Source organism: Ciconia boyciana, chromosome 3, assembly GCF_034638445.1.
Source record: "Ciconia boyciana chromosome 3, ASM3463844v1, whole genome shotgun sequence".
Taxonomy (NCBI): Eukaryota; Metazoa; Chordata; class Aves; order Ciconiiformes; family Ciconiidae; genus Ciconia; species Ciconia boyciana.
The window spans coordinates 45,428,673-45,446,612 of record NC_132936.1 but is presented as its reverse complement, the minus strand read 5'-3'; the positions used below and the strand labels follow the sequence as shown (position 1 = coordinate 45,446,612).

At 40.8% G+C, this 17,940-nt stretch overlaps 2 protein-coding genes across 8 annotated transcripts in view; one reads left to right on the top strand and one right to left on the bottom strand.

Moving 5' to 3' along the window:
• Positions 1 to 8,593, top strand: part of MMS22L (MMS22 like, DNA repair protein) — a 100,656-nt gene extending 92,063 nt beyond the window's left edge. Inside the window, exons 24-25 of the mRNA XM_072855528.1 lie at positions 576 to 743; positions 3,002 to 8,593. Coding sequence (XP_072711629.1) covers positions 576 to 743; positions 3,002 to 3,083 — 250 coding nt within the window. The 3' untranslated portion in view covers positions 3,084 to 8,593. The remainder of the gene's footprint in view (positions 1 to 575; positions 744 to 3,001) is intronic.
• Positions 8,594 to 13,297: 4,704 nt separating this feature from the next.
• Positions 13,298 to 17,940, bottom strand: part of KLHL32 (kelch like family member 32) — a 97,450-nt gene continuing 92,807 nt past the window's right edge. For 5 of the 7 annotated variants that reach the window (XM_072857858.1, XM_072857862.1, XM_072857859.1 and 2 more), the window contains 3 exons: positions 17,413 to 17,605; positions 15,271 to 15,365; positions 13,298 to 13,459 (listed from right to left, as the gene is read on the bottom strand). In XM_072857858.1, coding sequence (XP_072713959.1) covers positions 13,298 to 13,459; positions 15,271 to 15,365; positions 17,413 to 17,605 — 450 coding nt within the window. The remainder of the gene's footprint in view (positions 13,460 to 15,270; positions 15,366 to 17,412; positions 17,606 to 17,940) is intronic. The other 2 variants (XM_072857864.1, XM_072857865.1) reach the window with 1 other exon arrangement.

The following is a 17,940-nucleotide window of genomic DNA, read 5'->3' as shown; positions in this document are numbered from 1 at the left end:
GGGCATGCCAGTCTCCCTGTATGTGATACATTACTTTCATGGGATGTTTCATCCCTAGGGTGTTACTTCTGATTCGAATGTAATCTGTGATCTTTAAAGGCCTCAAACCATCAGGAAGACAAATGGGTGCACTTCCATCCACTGGTCTGTCCTGCTTAAGATCTGCTGGAGCTTTATAAGAAATGCCAACATTTTATCTGCAGACTTGAATCTAGACCTCTTGTTTTGCTGGTCTTTTTTATTATTATTATTTTTTATTAAATAATAAATACATGTTTTAGTTTTGCATTCAGACATATTACAAAGTAAGGTGCTCTGGAACAAGTTAGCCCTGGTGAAACAGCAGCAGAATCTGACAATTTGCTTGAAAATAAACGTGTGGGGTTTTTTGGCATTAGCCTTCAAAAGCATGGCTTTGTTTAGAGAAAGTATTCCATGTAGAGTATTTCAGTGTAACAATACGAAAATTGCCATGCAGCCAGATTGCTTGTTCTGATTAGACTCTTCAGTTGTTCTTGGCATGTTCTCTGCATCTAGTTTTGACCTTGCATTAAATGCCTCTGTGTCCCCCTCAGGCAGTTTATCCAGGAGTATACTGCCGTGTATGATCACCGGGTTTTCAGCATACTAGAAACAGTGGCCGTCTTGGATCAGACGTTAGTTACCAGCCTGATTCCCACAATCACACAGTCTCTGAAGGATTCAGAGCACAAACAAGGTCTTGGAAGAAATGCTGCACAGAGGTTTGATTTTTATTTAATATTGTTTTTTTGACAACGAGCCGTAGAGGTTTATTTTCTTGAAATAAAGCAATGTTAGACAGCAGCACAGATACTCAAAAATGAGTGATTTTTAAGTGCATTCAGCCAGAGATCTCCCTTCGCTCAGGCCTTTCATGGTTTTAAGCCATCTATATTTGCTAAATATTTTCAGAGATGTTTTGATACTAGGGCTCCAGACCCCAGTAGAATTTATGCAAAGCAGGGTTGCCTCTGCTCACTACACTATATGTTGCAAAACAGAATACAGAAGAATTCCTGCCCCAAAGAATTTTCCTGTCAGTTCCTGTTTTAGAGGACTTTATGGGTCATATCTAAAATCACAGTATAATCAGGTGCGATCTGAGATGCTTGGAAAAGAAATACCCATGGCTTAATTTCAAGAGTTCTCTCGTAATATAAACATCGGAGAGTTGTGGGTGTCCAGAAAAGGCTGGCCTCCTCTCTCTGATAGGCACCACAGACTCACAGTTGCTCCCTTTGCCCCCAAGAACTTAGGACAGAAATATTTGACTTGTGAATCCATCTGGTGTTAGGAGGAAATGGCACAGGAGGTGAGCAGCTCTGCACAGACCGTGGCATCTCTGGGTGCAGATGCAGCAGTGAACTCTCAGCACCTATATAATAAATGCTGTTACAAAACCCCAGGAAGCTCTATCCAATGTGGCATCCAAGCCAAAAGGGCTCCTCCTCTTAGTTCTGCTCACTGGACGGCTGACCCTTGTGTGGTCTGAGCAAGGGTCTGGCCTCAGTGTTTGCGTTAATGCACATACTGGGACTACTCAAAGGGTAGGATCCTACTCACGCCTCAGGCCGGAGAAGTTTTGAGGTGCACATCAGCAGGGCCTGGGCTATAAAAAACCCAGAAGACAGAGTTGTGCAAGAATGTAACTCATGAGACAGTAAAGGCTAGTCACAGGGTATTAATTTTCCATTTAATGAAAAATATATTTAACTCATTTGTAGTTATATTATTCACTTTTTATTATCCTCTACCAACAAATACATTAGCTTTTATTTAAGGGAATTCACCCAAGGTCAGACTGAAGTACCATTATATGCAGGATTTTCATACTGCCTGTTTTTGATCTTTTGATAATGTATTTCATAGCCAATTTTCATATTTTTTTATACTGTTGATAAGGTAAAATTCATCCCTTTACCTACAAAATATGAAAAAAAAGCAGGTTGGTTGAGCTTCCTGAAATATATGCTTGGAGATTACTGAAGAGCTATATTTCTTTTAGCCTCATCACTTAACGTATATGTTATCAAATCTGTTTGTTTTGTATTAATGATTTGTATTTAGAATGTGCTCCATTACCCAGTGGTCTAAGGTGATCCATGAACATTTTATTGTAAGAACACTAATAACTGATTTTCTCTCTTCAGTCCTGGCCATTAAATACCATTATATTAACATATTCTGTGCAATTATAAAGTGCAAACCCATATATATAAAAGAAACAAAGATCAGAAGTTGCATTAGATGCTCATAGAGGTGATGTCCAGTGTTGTTATTGCAAGGAAGTAGTATGAAAACTGCAGTTTTGTTTACTCACGTTAATATTTCATGAAAAAGATAGATAATTAGAATAGACCTAAATGTCAAAGGCAGTACTTTTAACAATAATTATATTGTCTACATTGGAGGGTATTAGAATGAACTTAAGGTGAAAAGTCTCGTCAACACATATGCACTCTTCTGGAAGATCCACTCGAGTGACAGTCCCCTTCTGAATTCCAGGTTTATTTTAAAATGGTTGTTGCCCTTTGCTGAGGATGATGCAGTGCCAGTCAGTGCCAGTCTGCACCCTAGTGCCAGTAGCTCACATCACTGTGCTGTAGCATGAGTCACAGAGAGATTTCTTACGCAGAAATCAGATAGCAAGCATGATGAAGTTGGAATGCCAATCTCATCCAAGTCTTGGAAACTCCATGTTTTAAAGTTAAAAAAAAAAAAAAATTCTATTTCACAGCAGTTTACTAAGCAAGTAGATTTGTAGCCATAAACAATGCAATCCTTATTCTTCTTCCAACCTGGGCATGCTAAAAATTCACAGCAAACAAAGCAGTTGAATAGATGGGGGGATGGGGTAGAAGGAAAGTTACTGTGTTTTAATATCCCAATATGTAAACAATGTTTTGGGGAATTATGTGCTTTTACTCCTAGGATGCGTGAGATTAAGTAATGTGTTACCTTCTTTTGTTTTTTTCAACAGAGAAGCCTATAAAAGATTCTTATCTTACCTTGCAGAGGCTGGACAAAACGAGATACAAAAACTGGAAAATGAGACAGGTTAGCAGTGTGCTGGTGATTAATCGTTTTCCTCTTGGATGTTCCAACCCTGTTGATACCTAAAACTGCACTCTATGACACACTAGCCAAGTTCTTTTTCTTTACAATGGCAGTACATTTATCAATTCTGTGGGGTTTTCCCCCCAAGTTATGTATTAATTATAGTAATTTCTGTGGTATTTGAATATTGTCATGCATCTGAAGAGTAACTCTCAATATACTGTTGAATGGCAATTGAAAGGTATGGCACATTTATTACATGTTAAAATGTCTATATGAGCAGAGCTTGTATTGCAACATACGAGACAGGATTTCAAATAATCAAAGTAATTTCACAAAACTCAATTCACATTGAATGAGACCTGACCCTCTTAACACCGTACTTCTGAAAAATCTCATTATGTTCTTAAGCAAATCATAACTTTGTAATTTCTAATTTATTATTTTAGTAGAATGAGAAAAACTGTGATCTCTAGTACTGAACTTGAATGCAGTGCATTCATCAGGAGTTCCGCCAGTATGATAAAGCTATCATTTGTTAAGAGGGCTTGTGTACGTGTTCCACAAAATGTATATAGCTGTCTTAACCTTACACCTGTATTAAAACATTAAAGTCTTTCAGATTCCAGTCTAAAATCTCTTCTGTTGTCTTTGTGGGTAATATGAGAAAAGGTAGGTTCAGATTTCCTGTCCTCTTCCTTTTCAATACTATGTTCTTAAACTTAACCCACAATTTACAGTGATCCCTCGATCTTTTTATTAGTCATGACACTGTTAATTATCCATTTAACTTAGACTAGCTGTAAATGGTGTGAGAAAAAAGCAGAGACCACAGACTTCTAAAGAAAATACTTATTTGGGGAATCTTTTCCATTTGATCATAGGCTAGTAATTATTCCTGTTTGCCTGGAATGTTGGATCTTTCAAATATTTTGCTGAGTTATGGATTATTTTGGGGGTCTTTCCAGGACAGGTCTAGCTCTGTAACTTTTTCTATTTTTTTTTTTTTCCCCTAAAGTTCTCAGGAAACTTTCATTAATGCCTGTGGTATTCACACTTTTCGCTTCCCTCAATAACCTATATTTCTGCAACTACTTACTGGACTTTGGGAGTGGTAAGTTTGCCCCTAATGGCAACACTGGAGAACAGGCTGCTTACTTTTAAAGTTACTCAGATTTTAACTTTACAATATTAATAGGAAGGAAAGATTATTTTTGTGTCTAACAGCTCCACAAAAATCCCTGAAATCTTGTTCAGAGCAGCTTCTCTTTCGTTACAGTAATTTTATCAAGTCAAACTAGATAATCTTTTTGCCTAAATCAGCTGTCGTTACTTCAGATAATGCAGTAACTAAAAGCCTCTTTAGGCTACTTAATAGTGCAGAACATGGAGGTTCTTTTCATTATGAAAGTGGCTTATTGAACTTGCATTTTAGCTTCTTGTAAGCTTCTGTACCTGGGAGGAGTTTTATTCATCTCAAGAGGATTGTGCTTCTAAAAAGCTTTTTAAAAAAATAAATAAATAAAAAAAATAAAAACCTCTCCAAGAGAGATTAATAGAGATGTCTTATGAAATTTGAGTCCTACCACACAGTAGATGATAGAACAGATGTCTGACTGTAGTATTACTTCCTGAAAGTAAAACCTTTGACTTTTAAAGGATAGAGCAGACATTATAACAAAACATTTAATGTTGTGTTTAATAGATTGTTAAAGACATATTTAATACTATCTGTAGTGGTTGGAAGTTTCTGAAAAAGCAACAGAGCTTTATGTAAATGTGTAACAGCTCCTGGTGCATGAGAAACCAATTTAAACAGTTTGGAAATTATCATTCTTCTCTGTCAAAAAGTTAATGCGAACAGAAATAAAGCATTTTGCATTGTATTCATCAACCACTGCCAAATGGGCAATCTGGTTTGGTCTAATTATTTGGTATGGACATTTGCAGATGTGACTGACAGTTCTGATAATATTAATGAGATGAAGGCTTGCAGAGTGTTAGTCTGGGCTGACTTACTAAGTATACACCAAAACAACAGTCCAAAATCAGTTAGGAGAAAAGAAGAAAGTGCTGAATTTAAGTACAACATAGAAAAAGTAAAGACTGAAAACCACCATGAACTAAAAGAAATTATGTATTATGTCATATTAGATGCTGTCTATATAAAGGCTACTTAGGACACTGAATGTTATTTAAATTAAACCTTTCTATATTATTTTACATATGAACAGTTTGGTTTAAAAACAGTACAAATGTCTAACTTCCTTACACAATGCATGGAGAACTGCTTAAGCTAAAGAGCAGATCCTGGAAAGCTTTGACACTGGATAAGCAGTTCATCTGCATAAGGTGCAAAGTCTGCCTCTTTGCTTAATAAACAACAGGATAGAACCTTGCTGTAAATCAGGTAAAGAGGGGATCTGAAAATAAGATTTCTACCTACTGATGAGTGGTATCCTTAACCTCTTTCAGCAGAAGGGATCTCATCCCCTGCCAAGCCTGCTTTCCTCTTCTCTCTCCACCAAAGACTCATCCCCATAGTCATTTGTGCAAGGCTGAAATTGGTGGGTGGGTGCCGAGGCATCTGTATTGGACCCTGTATGCAGAGTAGGAAAAGTGTGAAAGCAGAAGCAGCTCAGCTGTTAGCTCTGCCAGGGATCAATAGCCTGGTAGCATGCAGCTTGGCTCTGCGGCAGCTGAAAACATCACCGTAGGGTTCAGTCAGCAGATACTTAAGTGTGCAGTGACTTTGGAGAGCAGCTAAGAATAATTTTGAGCACCTCAGCAACTCCTAATGTTAAACTTACGTATACCTTTTGCTTCTGAGCAGTTTTCCTGCCAGCGTGTATGGGTGCTTCATAAGCATTTTAAATCTGAACTGGAAGCGGTAGACCTTTCTGGTATTACTAGTCAGTCATATGCCAAGCTCAGAGGCTCACTGAGAGATCACAGTCTTTTTGCATTGTGGGTGTTGGGACAGGGAATTTCAGACATCTGTTGTCAAGACTGGGAGAAATCCAGGGAGCATCAGAACAGAAATCCTCTGCAGACCACAGGGTGAAGATGTATCACTGCCTTGCCCTGCCTTACAGTTTTTGGAGGCTTTGTTTCTCAGGAGTAATGGGCAATGAATTACCCGAAGCTGCCACAAGTGCTGGGGAGATGTCTTTCTCTGCTGATCCATTTGCAGGATGATCTGCTTTCCACTGAGCAATATAGATCAGATGCCCATTTTCCACTGTGTCCCAAGTGAGTATCACAGGAAAGCTATTAAGCAAGGCTTCTGTGAATCTGTGACAAGATTGTTGATTACAGGAAAAGGATCATGCCTCAAATCCAAGGTGATTTCCAGCAGATGAAGAAAAGTATGTCCAAAGTTCACCGTCCTAGCGATATATACCAAGCCTTACTCCATATCTAATAAAGACCGGTAATTACTAGGAGCTCTGTCACTGACTGCAGAGAAGACAACAGAAACTGCCATTTGGGTGTTACCAACCCCTGACAGCAGCAGCTGTGTGAATCAGTTTGCTGGTGGGGGCCATGGTTCCAGGGGCATGCCAGACCTTAAAGTAGGTGCTTGCCACAAACGACCTGAGGATTGTGGATTTGCTAGGGGTCAGTGACTCTCACAAGCAACTCACTGGTACCAATACCATTGGTATGTGGACAGACAGACACCAGTGCAGTTCTGCTTCTTCTACCCAGCTCATTCAGGCTTTTGCATCCTCTCACAGGCTTGGAGCAACAGCCCTGCTAAGAGCCCTACCTGGGTCCTTCCTTCATTCCCTTCTTTTCAGCCAGCACCTGCCCACACATGCTGCTGCGGAAGGCGATGCTGACTGTCAGCCTGTTGTCTTGCAGGAGCATTTGATATTAACAGAGGGCTGAAAGGCAAACCACAGGCTACAGGGACACAGCAGTGGTCCGAGTTAAAAGTCAGGTCAGATCTGATGTGCCAAAGCCATGCTGCGGGTGAGTTGACTGCACTAACACGTGCCCGCTCCAGACAGCTTTGTTTTGCTCCAGTTTGGGTCTGAACGTCACCATAAAGTAATAGCCTGATTTTGCCTTTTACAGGATCCTCCTTTGGCCTGCATTTTTGTAGCAGTAGGGCAGCATTGTACTTCTTGGAAGGGAAGGGCTCTCACAGTGTGTTTAAAAATAACATTGCTTGCAAAGGTGGACATTTACTGCACATGTAGCTTCCATAATTGAGGGGGAAAAGAGCCTGAAAAAAGGTTGTAGCTAAAGTTCCTAATGAAATTCAGAGAAACTTCAACATACATACCTGGGCTGAGTCCTGCTCCCCTTCTGTATATGAAAAGTTGGTGGTATTAAGCCATTTTGAACATTAATTACTCTCACTACAGGATCACCATAAGTCAAGGGAGTTATAACAAAATATTAAATCTGAGTAAGCTTTTTCTTCCCCCAAGCCTCTTGCATGGTCCATGCCCAATATCTCCTTCCATTTAGAAACACTAATAATGCTGACGGGAGACCTGTTTGAAGTACAGCAGGTGTGAACCTTGTGAGCATTTTCTATGCTGATCTTGTTGGCCAGAGGACTGTCTCAGGATATAAGTGGGTAGAGGACTACGATGCCCTTTTCTTTTTGCAATATATAGAATTGAGAGCTGAATAGAAAATATGTCATTTTTATATTGTCCCTATGCCAGAATTCAGGATACTGATCACCTCTGACCCATTATCATCCTTGTGATATGAAACACATGTCCAGCACATCATGAACTATGGCAGGGAGAGGGAAGTCTGGCTTATCTTTCCTTCAGTAACCTTAAAATGAGAACTGAAAAGATGACACCTTCTGTTCAAAATTCACATGCAACTTCCATTAGCCCCACAAAGCTCTCCCTCTATTTTATCAGAATTTCCCATTTGTTAAAGAGCAGGAACACAGTAATTTAAATTACTCCTTGCTTTCATTTTCAATGACCAAAAAATAGTGGGGGGAAGGCACTTGTTTCAATAAAACAGCTTCTGAAATAGAAAAATTGACGCCTTTTATGCTGGAATAGAGCAGCAGAACTATGGTAAGAATAAGGTTCTGCATATCTGTTGTAACTGCACAGAAGAGGAGCTGCCAATAGCATACACTACTTACAGAGTCATTTACGGAACTTTGATATCTGTCCACCTAAATGCAATGTATTTCCCTCAGGAAACAAAAAAAGGTTTTATCACGCTCTGGTTTTCCTTCTTTCAGTAGCTTCTGAAAATTATGTATGCATGGGTATTTTCAGTTTAATCATATTTTATCATTTTTAACTATTACTTAAAACTAAAATTCAGTGTAATCAGCCCATCTGTTAGCAATGGTTATAAAATTATGTTGAAGATTAAAAATCTGATGCAGTGTCAATATGTCCTAGCATAATTAAGCTTGTTTTATGATGAATGACTAGAATATGGCTTTTGTCTACTTGAACAGCTTTAAAATGGTAAACCTTTTGTAGGCTTAATGTACGAAATGTGAAGGTATGCATAAAACAAAATAAAAAAAACCCAGTTATAAAACTCAGATCCTGTATTCATAGTTACGGTGTCTTTGCAGGCCTTGGGAAATGCCAGCAGGGTAATTCCGTGTCACAACCAAATTCACTGCATTTTTCAGTCCATCAAACACTATCTTGGATCTACTCTCCTCCCTGTAGAATGTCACCCAAACTGGTATTAAAAATTCAACTTTGCTAAATTCATTATTCACTTTAGAAATGGCCAACATGACCTGTATTGGCAATGGTGGAAAAATTAGCAAATCACTCACATGAATTGAGGGTATTGCTGAAAATACTCTGTTCTTCAGTACTTGAAGCATTGCGACGTAGCCTAATCTACCCACAGTAAGAGTTAACGAGTGTTTTAATTCTGGCATTACTGTGAAACAACTATATATAATCATCTCTACTGGAAAACCATTCTCGATGTGGACACTTTTTTTCCCTTTAAAATGTGTCCTTCAAAAAAAAAAAAAATACCAGCCTGTTTTGCAAAAATAAAACTGTATAAGCCCTTTATATAGTCTATGTGCTAAACTTCCTGCAAAGTCTTCCTCCCCTACAAACTCTGCCTGCAGATGAAGTGTTTTAACCTTGCCCTCTTAATTTATTCTACATTCTAATTTTCAATAAACAGATGCCGCCTCTTTTCGCGCTTGTTTCCACATTGTTCCACATTCTGCCTGTGTTGTTTCTGCATGTGTGAATATTCAATTATCTATTTCTCCATGATTCTGCAACTGATGTACTAAATGTCTGTACAGGTTTGGGGGAGGGTAACCGGGGAAGGCAAAACTTAGAAGAGAGTTACAGAAGTTTGAACTATTCTGAGAGTCAGGTACGTTCCCTGAAAGCTGCTAAGTTAAGAAGAAAACCACAAGCCACAACTAGAAATGCAAGGATTACAAAAACACTAGTGCACAGAAGCAGATTTGCTGCATGCTGGCTCATAACATATAAGGATTTCTTTGGTCAGTGCTTGGGTGTGAAACGCTCCATAGAGACCAAAGGGGCAGAAGAGGCTGTTGGTGCTGCTGCTTCTGGAAATAGCATCTTTTTTGGATAAAAAACACAAAGCAGCTGATGGCCATTGTGGTTATTTATAGCTAAAAAGAGCTGATTAATGTATCTCAGGACTCAGAAGTGAAGTATGCTATATAAAGGATGAAATATTAATCTTTATGGGAATGGCCCAAAGAAGACCACAGGACAGGCATAAAAGTGCCAAGGCTCTTCAGTACAGCTCTCAAGCCCTTGCGGCCCAAAAGCCTAGTTGCACACGAGTAGCTTTAATCTGTAAATCTAAGGGAATGCACAGAACTGGACAGTTAATAACTGCTGCTGCGTTAGTCACTTGTAAGGAGACCTCTTTCCTGAAGCGCTCGTGAGTTCTTGCTGGTTGCAGCTGCGCCATTACCTTGCACACTCCCAGCTGGGAACCCGAGTGACTTGTGTGGGCAGCTGCTCTCACACTGTGCTGATCTGACTCTAGTAACAGAACCATCAGCATGGAAATATTCTCATTATGGACAGCTTTAAGGCTCTGTGGAAAAACTGAGCTAAACTGCATTTCAGAGGTACGTACCAACACTGGTAGGCTGGGTAGGGGCAAAGGTTGGGTTCAGAGGTTTATGTTTGCTAAAAATGGTACAAAATTTGGAACAGCAGAGGCAGATTTGGAGCTCGCACACAGGAGCCTGCAAGTGGTGTGGTTTCAGAAGGCAGGGACACTAAATGGAAAAATGGCAGAGCAAGGACATGCTGATTCAGAAGCTTCAGCTCGCTGGGCAGCCTTTGCCAGCAGGACTCCTGCACAGCTACAGCTGGCAGGTGAAGCCAGCCTTGCTCTCCCACCCCCTGCTCCTCCTTAGTAGAGACCCTTCAGCCAGAGCAGAGCCACTGCTGTCACTGGCGTGCTCTCTGCCTGCTCTTGCATCAGCACTGTTGTCTTTCCTTACCTAGCAATAAATAATTGGTTTTTGCTCACCTGGCAAGGGCTACGTGGCATTTTCTGACTTCAGGTACAGCAAAGTACCCCCATCTGTCCTGTAGGTCCTGCAACAAAAGCAAAAAGACCCAGATAGATAGGAAAGTGTGGCACAAAAACTTAGGGGCTAAGAGGTTGCCATGAAAGACTTCTCTGTAATCACTGGAGCCTGATGATTAAGAGCCAGAGCAGAATCTTGACACTAATAGGAGCATATGTGTTGTCCTGAGGCTCTGCGGCTGTGGTACCCTTAACTACTTTAATGCAATTGCACAGCTGTTTAAAACTGCTATTCACCAGCACAGACAATTGGTGGTAACAACCGGAACAGTGAAAGCATCGAAAGGGCAGAACAAACATGATAAAGAACTTTCTAGCCATACACTCCTGCCTTTCGGCCCTTGAACCAAGAGGCACATGCTGCTTTGCATAAGGAAGCTGCCCCCCTCTGCTTCTCAAACCCAGGCCTCTGGCGCAGCTTGCTGCCGCAGCAAGCCGGCCAGATCCATCGTAATCCCTCGCTCTCCAGAAGGAGCAGTTCAGAAATGATTTCATAGCTACAGCTGTGGTAAGCTATGAGGCCTAGGAATAAGAGCCTCAAAACTAAGTTGAGACATACAAAACATACTTTGTACCATTGTCTGGAAGCACACTGGGCTTTACAAAGGCTAAAAAAATTCATTCTCCCACCACCTGGGAAATAGCAAGTATACATCAGTTCTACACCCGGAGCGAAAGCTGATCACTCACCTGGTGTGGCACCTCCAGGATGAGGCTCAAAGCCCCACAGATCTCTACACACACGTTTCGATTATTTAGCCACCCTCCTCTTGAAAACAAGACATGTAACGTTTGTGTCCCTGCAAGTCACACGTAAGTAGAATTTCGAATACTTGCCAGGGTCAGGCCCTGCAGCCCACGCAGGGCAGCAGTCAGATTTTTAAAGTGTAAACGGCCTGTTAGGAGAGCTGGCCCTTGCATGCTGATTTCCAGGAGATCAAAGGAATTAAAACAAAAAAAATATTTCCTGCTGCACAGCCTATACAGCTCCCATGCAGTTAGAGAAAAGTACTGCCTGGATGTCAGCTTGCTTGTGTGCAGAGGCAGACATTGTCAGCACTCAAGTTAGTGTGCCAGGCAAAGACTGTGCAGCCACAGCTCTGCTCTGTGCAACAAGAGCGAGAAAGCTCAGCAAAAAAACCCACAAAACTTTCTAACCTGAAAATTACTGGAAAAGGAAAGGTGATGTTCCATGAGCACGCTGCCCAGCTGGAGACAGAAATGGTGATAAAGTTCACCCCCCTGTATCACTAACCAGACCCTTCAAAGTTAAAAGATGCATTTGATTTGGAAACACTGCTCACTGGACGGAGTCAAACCTGTTCCTGTCCAGCAAGCACAGGCTATTGCTGCGGCATAATCTGCACGTGGCATTTGCATGAGTGTCAGCAGGAATTTCATAGGTCTGCTCAGATAGCACGGTGGCAGGGAACAGATCAGTAGGTAAAGCAGAGAAGTGCAGAGTACCCGTAAATCATAAATAGAGAAAGATTTAATTACATGCTTGGTTAATATTTACAGACATTGAAGTTGTTGTTAGATATGTAAATAAAAGACAGAAGTAAGAGACAGGGGCTGCAGTAGCCAAGCAAAGCCAAAATATAACAGGTTAGAGTATTTATTGTGAACTGGCATATGCCTGGAGTACAGAATGGAGACACACTATATAAACTGAAAGAATAAATAAATAAATATTGACATTGTTCTGCACCTGTTTAGCCTCTGGAGACCAGTGATTTGTGGGACCGTATGTTGGACAAAATGAGACTGTGCGCTGATAATTGTAAATGTGGTGACCCCTTGCAAACTGGATATTAAAAATATTAAGTAAATGGCACATTTTAATTATACAGTAAAGAGGCTGTTCTCCACCATTAAAAGACTACAGCTGTCAGGAGGAACCGATCATATGACAGAAGGTAACATGTATTTGATAGTAGACCTTGGTAAATGACATCCCAAATGATCTTTAGATTCCCAAACACATTCAGTTCAGACTTGGGTTTAACCACGACGCTTCAGTGCCTGTCTTTCAGCTGAGACAATTTTTATCTGTTCCTCCTATACTATAGGGCTTGTTTGTTTTATATTTTTGTTTTAATCTGCTTTGCAGTATTTACATTCCAAATGAAGTATTATTAAATGAGAAACTGTAAACGATGGAGTTTTGAATTGGAAGTCAAGACATTTGTTATTCTTTTTGCCAAAGGTATCAAGTAAGTTGCATAAGTACCATAGTATTATATCATCTTTGTCAACATAAACACAGCTTTGAAAGTGCCATTGGTGAACAACTGAACGTGCAGACTCCAAAGAGCAGCCCAGGAAGAGCTGAGAGCATTCACAATGCCTTACAAAGCTGCATAAGGAAATGAAGTAGAGACAGGTAGCAAGTAGTCACCAGCAGAAATGCCAAATGCTCTCACATATATGCTTCTACATCTGAGGCAGAGGAGAGAAACTGCAGACAGTTTTTGTAGCTTCCTTCCTGCCTACTGTGATCCGACTTTAAGACAAATGTGTGCAGGTAAAGCAGCAGCCCGTGTGGATTGATTCTTTTCACTGATCCAGAGAAACCCTTCCATACACAGGGTTTGATTTTTTTTCTCCCTCCACGTCCGATTTTATGAAGTGCACGTTCCATGTCTCACATTGTGCCGATCCTGTGGTGAGGCACTTGCAGAGTCTGAAGGTTGGGGCATGTGAAATAAGGAGCTGGAAGAAAGCATGCTGCTATTCCGTTGGAAGCGAAGGGGAGCGTAGGCCCATAGAACACTTCTTCCTTCCCTTCCTTGCTAACATCCAGCACCTGCAGGTCAAAGCGTACAAAATATTTCAGGGATCACAGAAGAAACAAATTTGCTGGCACACACTGCATATATATACCCTATCAATCCCAACAGAAAGGTAATTGCAGATCACTTTTACGTTCTATTTATGGATCTGGTGATTTATTGCTATCCTCATCACCCAAATCTTATCCCAGCTCAGGCACTCAGTAGCAGACAGCGACATTGAATCCTGCTTCCTGGCAGCAGAATGTGCAACCACGCAAGTAGGGTACTCTGCACAGAAGTGCTACTGTTACCGCAACGTACGAATCACTTGTCAGCTTGGTGGTATACAGGGAGCAAGGGAGCTCTGTCGGAGTTGGAAAGGCCAAATAAATGAATGACAAAGAAAATGAAGATATATGGAAAAAGTGGATTTTTTTTCTTCCAAAGGAGAAAGCAACCTCAAATTTGCTGAATTTGAAGATAAAAGGGCTAGTTTTACTGGTTAAAGCCAGGCACACTGCCAACAACTGAGAAGGGGCAGCACACACAGCTCTGCCAAAGCGCTTGTTATACTTCTTTTCCCTTTAATGCGGGGACTGTCTCGGGCAGGCTGCCAGTTCCCAACCAGTTTGGGGATGTGGACAAATGTCCATGTAAGAAAGCAAGATCTCAGGATCATTTCATTTGTCACTAAGCAGTATTTAAACCCAGGTACAATACTGCAAAGTACCTGCTGATTAGAAATGAGCGTGTTGGTGGAGTACAGCCACTGCCTTGATATTGTTCTATTACTCCATCTGAAGCACTGTATGTCAGCTAGTGAAGCCAGTTTGAATGAATTTTTCCAATAAAAATTGTTAGCTATGGTATCCGACAATTTAGTAAAACAAAATTATACTATGACCAGAACATGGTTTTAACTCCTTATCTTGCATGACCTGTTCTTTACAAACTCATGCTAACAAGTGTTCATTATAAGACCAGCAGCTTGACATGTAATATATTCCCTTCTTATGCTAAGTCTAACTTCTAGCCTTATGGGACAGTTTAGAGGTTAAATCCTAAAATCCTTAGTTGGAAGCTAATGAAAATGTTGTTTATCAGCAAAAGTGCAGAAACTGAGATGTAAACAAGAGTTTCTGTCCCTAACTGCCCAGCTGGTCACAAAGTGATGGCTGTGATGCAGATTTGCTTCACTCAGAAAAATGCAGAAAGATAAGAATTCCTAATTTCTGTACAGCAATATCTGAAAGCCATGGATCTGCAGGTAAGCTGCTCTTATACAAGATGAGAGAGCAGAAGAGTTTGTTGAACAGCCTATTGCCTACAGCAGGGATCAAAAAACTCCCATTCAAGCTTTGAAGCAGTAAGCGCTAGGGCAGGTTGCAGGCTGACTGAACTTAGTCAAAGAACAACTTGTTAACTCTGGCTGCTCTTCAGAAAGACAACTTGGAGAGAACGAAAAAAAATAAAATCACAAGACGGGCTGAAAAATTGTTAGCCCATGCCCCATCATCCATTTCTGCAACCCTTTTACTTTTGAACTTGATTGTGTAACCTGAGAATATATACCCACTGTTTTACCCAAACCTTGCCAAAGGACAGACTCTTCAACCCTGTTTTACTAGAATATCTTAGAATAATTGGATCTAATGGCTCATCTGGAAATATTTTTAATATCCACGGTATTTCCTCTCAGTGTTTATGCAGGTTCAGTGGCTGCATAAGAAACATCCTTAATCTCTCCACTTCACATGCATTTTCCTTTTTGAATAACCTCTGTGCAAAACGTATCCTTGCAAAATTATTGGAAAAGACTTTAAAAGAAACCTAAATCACTCACCTGGATACATGCCAAAGGCTCATTTGTCCAAATCGAATAGCCGCCAACTAAATATATTCTACCATTGTGGACGGCGACTCCAGACTCATTTTGACCTAAAGCAAAAAAGGAAATAGAAGCTACTTTCAGTGTTTAATTAACCCTTTTAACATCAAATGTTGGAGTTCTGTAATACGATGAAAATGCACCTGGCAGTAACTTGACTGTTTCAGAATTCACAACATGCAACAGTGAAGGTGAAGTGCGTGGGCTGTTCTTTGCTCTCCACGGGAGCCCACACGGTGCTGTCCAGAGAGATACCCCAGATGAGCAATAAACTGAGGCTGTGCAGGGGACCATCTGCTGTCTCCTCAATAGCACAGGTTTTTGTATGCCTGTTATTTCATAGGTGATAGGCAAGCTCCCCACCTGCCTCTCAGCTACTATCACACATGCACATCCAGATAGACACGGAGGCCGAGAGAGCCGAACGCCCCTCCCGTTCTGCCCAGACGTGTTCATCCCCCTGTTCCTCCAGGTACAGGTATGGTGAACATTGCAGAAGCTGCTGTGCGAGCTCATTCTGATAGCAACAGTCTCCTGAACAAGTTTGGAAGTTTTGAAGGATAAATACAGCCTTAAAAAAATCTGCCCTACACAGCGCAACAGGCACATTTACCACCAGTTGCAGAGATGCAAAGAAAGGCTTAGATGGCTTCTCAAGGTGCAGGTTGTGGAAACAACCCACCAGGTCATATCTGAGGGGAGGTTACTATCTCACAGCATTTAGTGGCATAGGGTCAGCTCCAGAACAGGGGTGCCTGCAGTGTCAGTGCTTTTGCAGTTGCAAATCAGATTATGTCCTTCTCAAAGGCTCTCAATTCCTCCAGTTGATAAAATAATTAAATAGAGAGCAAAAAGGATATGAAAAACTAGTTCTGTTTGACAGTCTGTTACTCTTCCTTTTTAATCCATGCCTCTCGCCTCAATGTCCATGAAGTACTCTGATGAACTGGCTCAGAAACCAAGCAACCCTTCTCTAGATCCCAGAGATTAAGAAACCCAATGCAATATCTTAAAGAACAAAGTTGCCATAGAGCAGCTTTTAAACCTCCCAGGAGGAAAATGACATAAGGTGACTGTCTTGTTTGTCAGACGTTAATTTCTCTGACGTGGTGTTTCTAACTATCCTGAGCTTCTAGTTAAGCTCCTACCTCCTTTGTATCCTTTTCAGTGGTAGATCTCAGAAATGAACGCAACGCCAAATGGAAGAGGATGAAAAGTGAGGTAGGCTCAGTTCTAGGACTCCGATAGCAGTCTATGCTGAAACTTTTTGGCAGCCAATACTGTTACTAATTGAGCTCCAAGCCTGCTGCGCAAGAGAATGGCCTCAACATTAACGCTGTGCTGGAAATGCATCCTCTTCTGCAAAGCTGCTGGTGGTGCTACTCTGAGAACATGTCATGCACCTGTCTCTCCCAGGGATTCGAGGGAGTAGTACATCTGGGAATCGTATTAAGTGGCAGTGAAATTTGGTGGACTCGGTGGCAGGGACAGTGAGTTGCAGTGCTTTTCACGTTGCTACTGTAACAGTTCCTCCTAATGATGGCCAAGAGTAACTTTGCAGTTCTGTAGCTAACCAAGATACTCAAGTCGTCCCTGACTTGACAGAATTCCAACAAAGACACCTCCTTTTGGGTAATTTATGAAGAAGATATTGCTTAGAAATAAGTGATGGTTAATGGAGTTCAATGCTCTGTAATGCCAGCAGGAAGCACTACAAAACAATATCATGGTAGAGATGGATCTGCCTGTTGAACACTCAAACAGGGACGCTAAATCTATCAGTGCAGGCAAGCCTTTAGAGAATCAAAAATAAGTATTGGTAATACTATGACAAAGAATTTTTGATTGCTTAATTAAATTACATTTATGTGCACCTTCTTAAAAATTTATCCTACAACATCCTTAGACAAATGTTTTGTAGAACACTGAATGCCAGAACAGTAATCAAAAGTGTCTCGTTGGCCAGTGATGGCCCCCAAATCAGAGGCAATTGAGGGGAAGTCATGGAGTTCCACATACTAAAGGCATCTAAAGGGAAAAGAATTTATGTTTTATTCTAATAGTAGCGAGTTTCCTCTTTTGGTGTACAATACTTGCCTGTCAACATGTTGAAGCTGCAACGCGTCCATTGGTCAGCATCTATGCTGTAGGAGTCTATGTGCCGAACCAGGATCCGATCATTGTTGTAGTCCAGATCATTCCCACCTAACACGTAAAGTTTCCTTTGGACAGCAGCCATGGAGTGATACACTCTCCTCTGCAACATCGGGCTACGGCTTAACCACTTATTCTGGAAAGGAAAAGAAAACTTGTCTCAGCACTGCTCAAAGACATACTTATATTAGGAGTACAATAATAGTAGCGTGTTAGTGGTGTTCTCTTTACCCTTAGCCAGAAAGCACAAGTGTATATGCTTATGTTGTTCATATATTAAACGTGCATGTTGGTTATAACACTGAATAGACATACTGGACTTTCAACACATGGTTTACAGTTCTCACATTTAAATTAATTAATTTAATAGTATTTCTTGCTCTGTGTTTTGTCTGTTTAGCTCATCAGGTTTCAAAGCTTTTTTCTTCTTTATAATTCAGTAGCAAATCCTCCTTAAGCAAGACTATTAGA